At 30.8% G+C, this 12,575-nt stretch overlaps 1 protein-coding gene across 1 annotated transcript; it reads right to left on the bottom strand.

The window, feature by feature from the left end:
• Positions 1 to 4,176: 4,176 nt before the first annotated feature.
• Positions 4,177 to 6,630, bottom strand: LOC114368296. The gene is made up of 4 exons (XM_028325612.1): positions 5,709 to 6,630; positions 5,071 to 5,549; positions 4,450 to 4,887; positions 4,177 to 4,302 (listed from the first exon to the last, which is right to left on the bottom strand). Exons 1-4 carry the CDS (start codon positions 6,628 to 6,630, stop codon positions 4,177 to 4,179), a joined length of 1,965 nt encoding a protein of 654 aa, XP_028181413.1.
• Positions 6,631 to 12,575: the final 5,945 nt, after the last annotated feature.

Here is a 12,575-nt window from a genome sequence, read left to right as displayed (position 1 = left end):
TAATATAAAAAAAGGGAGTATTATTCTATAAATGTGAAAGTTGTCCATAAAATAAGAATAATATTCTATTGCTCCATACCAGGAATGTGATTAATTATTATGATTAGTCATGTAATTAATTGTGAATTATCTTTGTCTTATATCAAGAAGCTTTTTAAAATAAACTATATGAAATCATTTTTATTTTTAGAAAGATAAAGAGATATGAAATTATTTTAAATATTTTCTTTTTTTTTCTTTGAAAAAGGGCCAAAATCCAGATCTCTATAACATCATATATATGAGCATTTACCTCAGGCAAAATGCACCCGACACAAGCTAAAAAGTTTAAGTCTAGTTTTAGACCTGAAAAGTAGAAAGATGATTTTCTCTTTAGAGTTCCACTCATCAAAGAGTTGAGTTGATATCAGAGATTTGATCTCGGTGTGGATACATATAGAGTCTTCGCACTATTGAAGAAAAGTTTTGTTGTTTAAAAAATGCACGTCTAGGTACACAAACCTATTTTCCTCTATTTATTATTGTTGTATATTTTTTAATGTAAAATAGATCATAATTTTCCACTACAAGTGTTGGGAACACTTCTATGTAACTCACTCTCAATTGGTATTAGAGCCTCGTTCTTTTGTGTTTAAAATTACACTATGAAAATGTGTTTTTCTTCTAAAAGTGAATATGTTTTTCTCAGTGTCATCAAACATATTGCAATTGTTGGGAAGAAATGTGTTATTGAATCTGAAACAAGTCGAGATGCATAGTCACCATATTAGATTATTAGATATGTGATATCTCTCTCTTTTTTTTTTTTGGGGGGGGGGGGGGGGGGGGGGAGAAATCTGATAAAAAAAATAATAAAGCACCGTGTGTGCTCTTTTTTTTTTTTATGTTACAAAACTAGCTTGTTGAAATATCTTTGACTTGATTTGTTAAATTAAAATCTATATTTAATTGTTGGATTAATGTTAATGAATTTTGTGTATTTGTCATGTGAATCGAGATTCTAATATATACTTTAGATTATTATTATTATTATTATATTATATCTTGTATAACATATTGTGATTGCAATGAAAATAAAAATAATATATCTTGATCATCGTGTGATATTGGATTGGGTGTACATGTGATGTATTGATATATATATATATATATATATATATATAATAGTAGATTAGTTTTTTTCACCTATTGAAATGTCATATAAATATAGATTAAGGTAATCTTTATTAGATGTAACATGTTTTCAATAGCTTTGAAGATGAAAACTATTGTCTTTAACATTACTATATAAATCAATGACTTTGATATAATGAGTATATCAAATGTTAAAATAATGAATATGTGTCTAATTAAATGTTAATGAGTTCATTCATTTTAAGTGAAATTATATTTCATATAATTTATAGAATGATTAGGCTCGATCCTTTTCACTGTGAAGTTGTTCACAAAGTATATATCTATATATTGTGATATATTTATTTAGATGTTTAGAAATTCTAAAATTAATATCTCACATCTTTTTTACGTGAATATTTATTAAATATCTAGGGAGATATTTAAATTGATCTATAATTCATTGTTGGCATTGATGTGTGAAATATCATATATACTGATGTGCGTCAATTTTAATTGGTGATTTTTTTCATGATTATTATTATATTATATGATTGTAATGTATGGAGATATATTGTAGCATATAATTTATAGGATTGTATCAAAATTTTGATTATTGTGATAAAAGTCAATAATATATGATATTATGTCCACTAAGCTATATCCTTCTAATTATATACTTATGCATATAGATATTTGACTTATTAGATTGTTATATTATATTGATAATATATTCAAAATTCTTATTATATTATTATATACATATAATATATATCGGATATATTATATGATTGCAATATATAGATATATATTGTATTATATAATTTATAGGTTTGTGTCAAAATTTTGATTATTGTGATAAAAGTTAATAATATATGATATTATATATCCTTTTTATTTTGTTTTCCTATGTGGAGATATTTGATTTATTGATTAGAAACAAAAAAAAAGATTTTGCTTTTAATATGCTAATAGTTGGCAAATAGAAACAAAAAAAAAATGATTTTTGTTTTTAAATTTAAACATTAGATAGAAACAAGAAAGAATGTATCATTTTTTTGTTCGGATAGTTAGAAAAGAAGTTTTTTATGTGTGCTTTAAGAAGAGTCTTACTCTCCACATTGAAAACACAAATAGTTATTATTTCTCTTGTTATTCTCTCAAAACGAAAGCACCAAAATTTTTAATTTTTTTCTTTTTATTCTTTATTGCACTTGTGAAGGAGGTTGACAACAAAATTGATTCTATTTCAAACAACTAATATAGAAATAAGATTTTGAATTAAAATGATGTAATTCAAGTTGTATCTTGTCAATGACTATAAAAAAACTTATTTTAGGAGAAAATTTTTGTTTCTCCACATGTACGTTGTTTATAGTCTTTATGGAAAAACATATTGTGATATATTATCCAATTTGTTTTATATATTAAATTTTTTAATACCAAGGAACTTGTGGTTTTTTAAAAAATAAATTGGAGCATATGATGCAAATTATTTTGATGTACTTTATTACAAGGAACGACCTGACAACCAGGAGGAGACTTGTAGAAAGCATGTGATGCAAGTTATTTATTTAATTAATAATAAGAAATGACCTGACAACCAATCAGAGGATTTATAATTAATTAATATAGCACGATATGTGAATTTTGAAATTGTTTTTTATACTAAACATCTGGACTACCTGGGGGAGTATAAAATTTAATTTGTAGATACCAATAGGATTGACCTGACAACTAGATACTTATCTTGTATAATTATTTTTCAAAGTGTATGTGATACATCATGTCTTAGAAAAATATATGTGATATATTCTGCCTTAGAATGTGTTTGAGAAACGACTTGACAACCAAGTGACTCATTTATAGTTTTAAGGAATTTCCCACATAAAGAAATATTGAAACAAAATTGGTTTGATCCAATTATGAAGATTAGTATCCCTAAGAATTGTTTTCATGCATAAGATGCTTAATATGCTAATTGACCTTAAGAATCAAGTTACCTATGATCTTCTAGTAAGTTTATGTGCATATATGCTTTAGAAGAATTAACTTATTTGCCAAATAATATTTCTACAAAATCAGTATCTACAACTCCATATGTGATATGGGAAGGGCTAGAATGAATCTCAAACACAACAAGGCTAGGGATTGTCCCACTTACACTAAGAGATTGCGAATAAACAAACTTGAGACAATGTATGGGAAACGTAGATTCATTGGGTATCCCAAAGAAATAATGGTATATTCTTTAAACCACTTCAAAAGGAGTTTTCCCAATCGACACATGATAGGTGGTATTGTACCAAAACTCAGCCCAAAAGAGCCAATTTGACCAAGTTCTGGGCTGATCTAAAGCAAAGCATCTCAAATAGCTTTCCAGATATCTATTTATCACTTCCGTTTGCCCATCCGTTTCCGGATGATAGGAAAAACTCATCTGCAATTTAGTGCCCTGCAATTTAAATAATTCCAACCAGAAATGGCTCACAAATAAGGGATCCCTGTCACTGATAAGGGACTTTGGAATTCCATGAAGCCTCACTATTTCTTTTACAAACAATTCAGCAATGGATTTAGTGGTGTAAGGATGCTTGAGCAATATGAAGTGACTGTATTTAGATAACCTATCCACAACCACAAGTATAGCCTCATAACCCTTAGACTTAGGTAAACCTGTAATGAAATCTAGAGAAAGATCCTCCCAAATGCCATTAGGAATGGGGAGAGGTTGCAGCAAACCTTCGGGAGTCGTGGCCGCATATTTTTGTCTTTGACAGACATCACAAGCACGCACAAAATCTCTCACCGACTTTTGCATTCCCCGCCAATATAAATTATCCGCCAGCTTCCGATAAGTTCTCAAGAAACCTGAATGTCCACCCGTTGGAGTGCAATGAAATTCCTCCAATAGAAGAGGGATAGATGGGGACTTGGGAGAAAGAACCAGCTTGCCATGATAAAACAACACACCTTGCTTAACAGAATAGCCGGGCTTGGAATCAGGAGCAGACAACACGGTTTGTATCATGTCCTGAATTTCTGGATCATCTATCACCTCATCTAAAATTTCTTGCTATCAGTCCATTGAGGGTATGAAATCAAAGTACCCAAATCAGCATCGTCATAACATCTGGATAGAGCATCAGCAGCTTTGTTCTCCATCCCTGGTTTGTATTTCACCTCAAACTAATAGCCAAGCAACTTAGCCAACCAACACTGCTAGTCTGGGGAAGTTATCCGCTGCTGCAGGAAGTGTTTTAGACTCTTGTGATCAGTGTATACTATGAACTGCTTTCCCAACAAGTAGTGTCTCCAATGTTGAATGCACAATACCAAAGCCATAAGCTCTTTTTGATACACCGACTTCGCTAAATTGCCTTGAGATAATGCTTTGCTAGAAAATGCTACAGGTTTCCTCTGCTGCATTAACACTGCTCCAATACCTCTACCAGCTGCGTCACATTCCACTTCAAAGGGTAAAGAAAAATTAGGTAATACCAAAACAGGGGGTGAAGTCATGATAATCTTCATCAATTGAAAAGCTGCATTTGCCTCTGTTCCCCATGCAAAGTTGTCCTTCTTGGTCAGCTCCGTCAAAGGCTTGGCTACTTTGCCATAATCCTTAATAAATTTTCTGTAGTACCCAGTAAGTCCCAAAAACCCACGAACTCCTTTAACATTCTTTGGTTCTGGCCAATCCAAAATGCACCGTACTTTAGCAGGATCAACTGCTACCCCTTCACCTGAGATGATGTGCCCCAAGTAATCAATCTGCTTACACCCAAACTTACACTTAGCTTGATTTGCAATAAAATAGTTCTCACCTAAAACCGAAAGAACCTAACTTAAGTGCTTCTGATGCTCTTGAATGTTCTTACTGTATATGAGAATATCGTAAAATAAAACTAAGACGAATTTCCTCAAAAAAGGCCTAAAAATATCATTCATAGTTGCTTGGAAAGTGGCTGGAGCATTCATTAACCCAAATGGCATCACTAGATACTCATAGAGGCCATTGTGAGTTCTAAAAGCTGTTTTGGGAATATCATCTTCATGCACCCTAATTTGATGATAACCGGACTTAAGGTCAATCTTCGAAAAAACATTCGAGCCGTATAATTCCACCAATAATTCGTCTACGATGGGAATAAGGTACTTATCTGGAACTGTAGCTTTGTTAAGAGCTCTGTAATCCACGCACATTCTCCAACTTTTATCTTTCTTTTTTACCAAAATCACCGGACTAGAAAAAACACTCATACTGGGTCTGATCACTCCTACCTGCAACAGTTCAGTCACCTGTTTCTCAATCTCCTCTTTCTGATGGTGAGGATACCGGTAAGGTCTAACATTGATTGTCCCCTGATTTGGAAATAATTTGATATGATTCACTTGAAACCTCTCTGGAGGCAGCTGAATTTGATCTTTAAAAACTGCAGGAAATTGTTCCAGAATTGCATTTAATTCTGTTGGCACAGAGACCTCACCAGCTTTGAATTAGTGATGCTGAGATCCCCACCATTCAACTCCCATCCTATTCTATTTGTCTTCCAAAAATGAGTTCAGATAACTATGCTCTCCTTGCCTGCTACCTTGACCCAACACCTTTACCATCTGCCCCTCATACATGAACTGCATAGACAACACCTTCCAATCCATTATTACCTTTCCCAGTGTGCTCAGCCATGAGACTCCCAACACCATATCCAAACCTCCCAGATCCAGTACCAATGCATCAATGACTACCTTCATAGAACCCATCTTCATTACAATTCCTTTACACACCCCTTGAGAATTCACCCTATGTCCATCTCCAAGTTTGATGCTCCTGGCAAGTTCAGGAGTGATTTCTAACCCTAACGCGTTTGTTACTTGAGGGGAGATGAAATTGTGGCTCGCACCACTATCAATCAACACTAACACATCCACATTTTCAATTTTTCCCTCAATTTTCATGGTACGATTTCCACTCATACTTCCCAACACACCCATGGATTGACATTCTACCTCCTCTTCCTCATCAGGTGCTAATTTCTCACCACCAATTTGCATTGCCTCCATAGATAAGATTTCACCTTCATCGTTAAGAGTTTCTCCTTCACCCAGAATCAACACTCGTAAGGATCTCTCAGGACACTTATGGAGAGTAGGGTGATACTTGCCTCCACACTTGAAACACAACCCTTTCGCCCTTCTCTCAGCCATCTCGTCGTTGTGAATGCTGCGAACCCCTTTCCATTTTCCAGATTGTGAATCATTTGCACCCTTTTTCCTGGTTGAAGCTAACGACATCGTGGAGAGCGTGTTAGATCCACTGGATCCTATTTTCTGAGTCGGGTTTGCCCAACTGGAACGATTTGTCTCTTTTGGGTTTGACCTGCTCCTGCTTCGAAAGGCTGACCCGGCCCAATCATTACGGCCCAATCGATCCTGCCCTCCTTTTTTGCTACCATATTTGTCGACATCATCATCATCTTCTCTCAACTCTTCCTCTACGTCTTTTGTGATACGCATCATTTGCATCCGATTTAGGGGATTGAGAGTCTGAACCCTACGACGAATTTGTGGCTTCAAACCACTCATAAAATAACCTAGATACTATTCCTCTGGAAGTCGTCCCACTTGTGACGAAAAAAGTTCAAAAGCTTCCACAAATTCTTCTACACTACCACTCTGTTTCAACGTGGCTAATTCCTCAAAAGGATTTTCCGGACATCTTCCTCCATATCGTGCAATCAGTCCCTTTTTTAACTTTTCCCAGGATAGATTGTCCTCAGTTTCCATCAAAAGGTTAAACCAGTGTATGGTAGAACCTTCCATACTCAGACGTGCCAACTTCACTCGCATCTCATCAGTCGTATTCTGCACATCAAAATAGGTTTCAGCTCGTGTGATCCATGCAACAGGATCGTCTCCTTCGAATAGTGGCAATTTCACCTTCTTCCCTGACAAACGTGATTCCTCATGCGAAGACTCACCCGTGGAACCCCCACTCCCCTGATTCGTATTCTTCTGACCGATCTACTTGCATAAATAAGAGAGAACCGAGCTTTGTTGTTGCATCTGTTGAGCCAACGTTTGTAGTGTTGCTTTGACATCAACCATCTGTGTTTCCAATGCGTCCATACGATCTCCCATCTTAGGCTTTCGTGGCATCTACAACTCCGGTGCGGTGGTGATTTTTTTTTGATCTGGCAGGTCGGACCAATTGATGGGTTCTTAAAAGAATATATGGAAAAAATAGCGGATAAATGAATGAAATAGTAACAGAATAACTCAATTATAGAATAATAATGCTGAAAATAACAACTGATGGTGAAAACCTATCAGCCCCTAAGCACACAGTGCTTCCCTCACCAAGATGGTGAATCTTAATGGAATTCCTAGACGATTAATCCCTACCTTTCTGTCCTCTTTTATAGCCATAAGCTTATTCCTAATGTATCGACACAAACCCCCCTAATTAAAATAACAAACTCCCCTAATTAAAATAACAAACTTATTCAATAACAACTCCTATAATAACGATAATAGACTCCTATGATTATTCATTTTATTCTTTTGTTCCTTTATTTCTCCTGTAAACCCTCCAAATCTTTGGCTTGGGCCCACTGTCAAGGCCCACCACTTGATCCACCTTTCTATCAAGAAACAACCAACATTTTAGAAATAAAGATTTATTGAGATAGATCTAGAAGGTTGCTTGGTGTCTCCCAATCTAGGTCATTAATACCATCTTAAAGAGGTATAACATGGAAACTCTAAAAGTGACTATTTGTTAATAGGAATTGAAGTTGCTCTCAGTATGAAGGATTGTCCTAAAACTCATGAAATGAGAGAATACATAACTAGAGTACCATATGCTAGCCTAGTGGGAGCTATTATATATGACATGATTTTTGCATGTTCTAATATCATTTATGCACTAGGTGTAACAAGTTGATATCAAGAAAGTCTTGGTGGGGAACATTGGAAGTGGATAAGACCATCCTTAAGTACTTAAGAAGAACTAAATATTATGCCTCATTATGGAGACTCAAAAATTAAAAACGAAAGTAGTTTGATGAGCATATGCTGGAATTAGTAATGGAGTACATGAATGATTGACTCTTTTATTGGATAATTAAATTAGAGGATTTAATTTAATCAAATAAATATTTTAGTGAAATATTATAATATTTTTTGCTACCACCAAAAATAATTTTTTATTACTACATATCAGGAATGTGATTAATTATCATAATTAGTCATGTGATTAATTGTGAATTATCATTGTCTTATGTCAGAAAGCTTCTTAAAATAAAATATGAGATGTTTATTTTTATTTTTATAAAGATAAAGAGGTATAAATTATTTTAAATCTTTTCTTTTCTTTTTTTTTGAAAAAGGGTCTAAATCCATATCTCTTTAACATCTATTTACAGGATATAAAAGCTGGACTTCCCACTGTTACGTTGCCACATCATCAAAATTGATGATATGGAGGAAAGAGAACAATCTCCTTTTGTGTCTATCACTTTTTTTTTTCTTTTTCAATGTTACTCACAACATAACAAAACTCTTTACCAAAACATTTCAATTCAATCTTATTTACCTTCAAATCCTTTTCATGCTCAAGACCCTCATTCTTTAATGTTGCTCACAATCTTACAAAACCCTATACCCGTACATTTCAATTAAGACTTACTCACCTCCAAATTCTTCTCATGCTCACAGGCATCAACAATGGCAATAAAAGAAAGATACACACGACTTGCAATCACAAGCCTTACCCAACAAGAGCACCACAAACTCCTCCATGGTCATGGAAGCACCATATGTGCCATGTGATTGCTAGCAAAGCTGCAATGCATTGATCTTAGCATAACAACATTGGAATAAATGTCCTAGTCTTCTGCATTCCCTTTATATATTTTTATATTTAATACTATATACATTCTATATATATATATTTTTTACATTATATATTTTAATAAATGTATAAGCCTTTCAAAATTAATTAACAATTAATATTTAACTGATAATTAAATAGAATTTAAAATTTAAAATTATTCATTACCAGTTGTAAACAAATTTACTACATTTTAAATTTTCAATAGAACACATTTTATTTATTTATTTTATATTAAAAATACTTAATTCAGATTTGATTTTATGATTATTAATGCATGACAGACTTTTGAATTTTAAATTTAATTTTTTTTCATTTTTATGTTTCATTATGACACAATTTGATTTTTGATTATTGATATTAATTATATGATTCAGATTTGATTTCATTATTAATGTACAACATAATTTTAAATTTTAAATTTGAATTTCTTAACTCAATACATATTAAAATCATTTATTACATTACATATCATACTATTATATAATTGTAAATGTTTTATAATTATATACAATTTTTGTCTACTATACAAGTTTCTAATTGGAATATGAATTTATCAAAAACCTCAACAAAAATCATGATGATTGATTTAAAATTAATAATTTCTAATTTCTAATATATTTTATGCTCTATAAATAACAAAAATATTTCACATAAACAAAGTTCATGATCTAAAATTAGTTTTCAAACAAATCTATAAAAAAAATATGTTGGTTAAACAAAGTTGAAAATGATTTATTTTTCACATTAGTATGTAAAAAATATATTTCACATCAACTTTAACTATTATAAATATATTTTATTTACTATCACTAATATTACATATCGCAAAATGCAAAAAAAAAACATTAAATTACTTTAAACAAATTTTATATTGATTAAATTTATTTAATATTTTCAATTTTAATCTGATTAGCACTTTTAAATATATTGCAACAGCAAACTTCACTACATGTAGTGATACAAAAGAATATGATTTCAAAATTTAATGATATTTTACAAAAGGGAAACTTATGCAAAATTCAATGACTATCTTAAGTATTGTTTTCAATTCAACTTATTTAATAAATAAAAATTAATTTAATATAATTTTAAAATTATAAATTTTATTCTAAATAACTACTTCGTATAAAAAGAATTGAGCAACATCAAATAAAAAAACTATATTCTCTAAGTTCTGCCAACATTGATCTTGACAAGAAAATATAAAAAAAAAATAGAAGATCTTTACAAAATATAATGTTCATGAAAATGGGTATGAGCATCACATATATGCTAACCTACCATGACCTTCATATTCATAATATTCAATAGTAAATAATTTTTTCTTGGTTTTCAATTCAATGACTATATCATACTCTTTGTTTACAATAATTTTTTTGTATTTTATTTAATATAATAATTTTAATTTACTAACAATTATATTTTAATAATTATTTTTTAGATGAGTATTCAATCAACTCAACTACAAGTACAAAAATCTACATCAACCTTGACAATCCTGATTTTACAAAGTTCAAGATAGGATAAAATGAACTTCCTTATTTTATTTTATTTTATTATACACATTTTGTAACATTCAACAAACAAAATCGTTAGTTTATTCTAATTCTTTGGTTGATGTAGTTAAAAAATTATAAATTTTTTGTATATCTTAAGTATTGTTTTCAATTCAACTTATTTAATAAATAAATAATTTTAATTCAATTAAGTCTATATCATACTTTTTGTTTACAATATTTTTTTTATATTTTATCTACTATAATAATTTTAATTTACTAACAATTATATTTTAATAATTATTTTTCAGATGAGTATTCAATCAACTCAACTTCAAGTACAAAGATCTATATCAACCTAGACAATCCTGATTTTGCAAAGTTCAAGATAGGATAAAATGAACTTCCTTTATTTTATTTTATTATACACATTTTATAACCTTCAACAAACAAAATCGTTAGTTTATTCGAATTCTTTGATTGATGTAGTTAAAAATTATAAATTTTATTCTAAATAACTACTTTGTATAAAAAGAATTGAGCAACATCAAATAAAAGAACTATATTCTCTAAGTTGTGCTGCCAATATTGATTATGACAAGAGAATATAAAAAAATAGAAGATCTTTGCCAGATATAATATCCATGAAAATGGGTATCATAATCACATGTATGCTAACATACCATGACCTTCATATTCATAATATTCAACAATACTTTATTTTTTTCTTGGTTTTAACATATATAAAATAATAGGATAATGTATTCACAATTCATGCAACAATCGATGAGATCGACGATAGGTTTGGTTGGAATTATGTTGCATGTGAGAGATTCCAAAAGAAAGTTATGAAAGAGAGAAATCAATACACTTGTAGAAGAGAATGCAAACAACCATCCAAGTACTCAACAATTGTATATAATGAATTTTTTTTATAACATAATTAAATAAATATTAAAAATTTTAAGATCTTTTTTAGGTTCAAGATACAATTGAAAGTCTTTGATGACACCAGTGTAACAACATTCACAATGTTCGATTGAGATGCGCAATAAATAAACACAACAACATTTGAACTCCTTCACACCCAAAATGCAAAGAAGGCTAACATACCCCAATATTGTATACCTTTTCCAAACACACTTTTATCTTTGAAATCAAGCTCACAACTCACAACTTGAAGGAAGGATTTCAAACCTATACCATCACAAGGACTTTTATCCCAAAGAATATCATTCAAAATGATCCTCTCCTCAAAGAAATTAAACAAGCAACCATATTTATAATTTATTTACATTCTTATGTGTTTAATCAATATGGTTGACTATTTTTCTTTCATTAAATATATTTCTTTGGTTGTGTTATTATGTCAATTTTACTTTATTCTTATATTGCTCTTACAAAATTTATACATAATGCTTACTTTTATTTTCACGTTAATTAAATTTAATTGAGTGGTCAGCCTCAAATTTTAGAATATTTCTTTATAAATATATTAATAAATAAAAAATATTTTAATTTATACGTAAATTTTTTATCTCCTTTAACAGAAATTGATATAAAATATCACTGACGGTTATATTTTTAAGTTTGATTTATCAAGCAAATAATTTATTTAAATATTTCTTTAATTATTTATAAACTCGCGCGTTGCGTCGGTCTGTGTCTAGTTATAAATAGAAGCATATACCTGAGACAAAGTGCACCAAACACAAACTAAAAAAGTTCAAGTATAGTTTTAGACCTGAACAAGGGGATTTACTCTTTAAAGTTCTATTCATCAAAGAATTGATAGCAGAGATTTGTCTCGGTCACATAGAGTCTTCACACGATTGAAGAAAAATTTTGTTGCTTCAAGAATGCAAATTCGAGTACACAACCCTATTTTTCTCTATTTATTATTGTTGTATATTTTTAATACAAAATAGATCATAATTTTCCACTGCAAGTGTTGGAAACACTTCTACGTAACTATTAGTGCAGCCAACACATAGATCCCCCGAATCACCATGGCTATTCTGAAAACACTGCCATTTCAACATGCTAAAAGGCACATCCTATTACGGTTC

The sequence above is a fragment of the Glycine soja genome, chromosome 9 (assembly GCF_004193775.1).
Source record: "Glycine soja cultivar W05 chromosome 9, ASM419377v2, whole genome shotgun sequence".
NCBI lineage: Eukaryota > Viridiplantae > Streptophyta > Magnoliopsida > Fabales > Fabaceae > Glycine > Glycine soja.
Note: the sequence above shows the minus strand (reverse complement) of the source record. Positions and strands in the feature narration are given on the sequence as shown.

What these genes read in the sequence shown, in the direction of transcription:
- LOC114368296 (XM_028325612.1), bottom strand. Translation starts at nt 6,630, where the DNA reads ATGCGTATCACAAAAGACGTAGAGGAAGAGTTGAGAGAAGATGATGAT. An exon ending in GGTAAAGGTGTTGGGTCAAG is followed by an intron (nt 5,550 to 5,708) that starts GTAGCAGGCAAG and finishes AATTTCCTGCAG; the next exon opens with TTTTTAAAGATCAAATTCAG. An exon ending in AAAAAGAGCTTATGGCTTTG is followed by an intron (nt 4,303 to 4,449) that starts GTATTGTGCATT and finishes CTTGGCTATTAG; the next exon opens with TTTGAGGTGAAATACAAACC.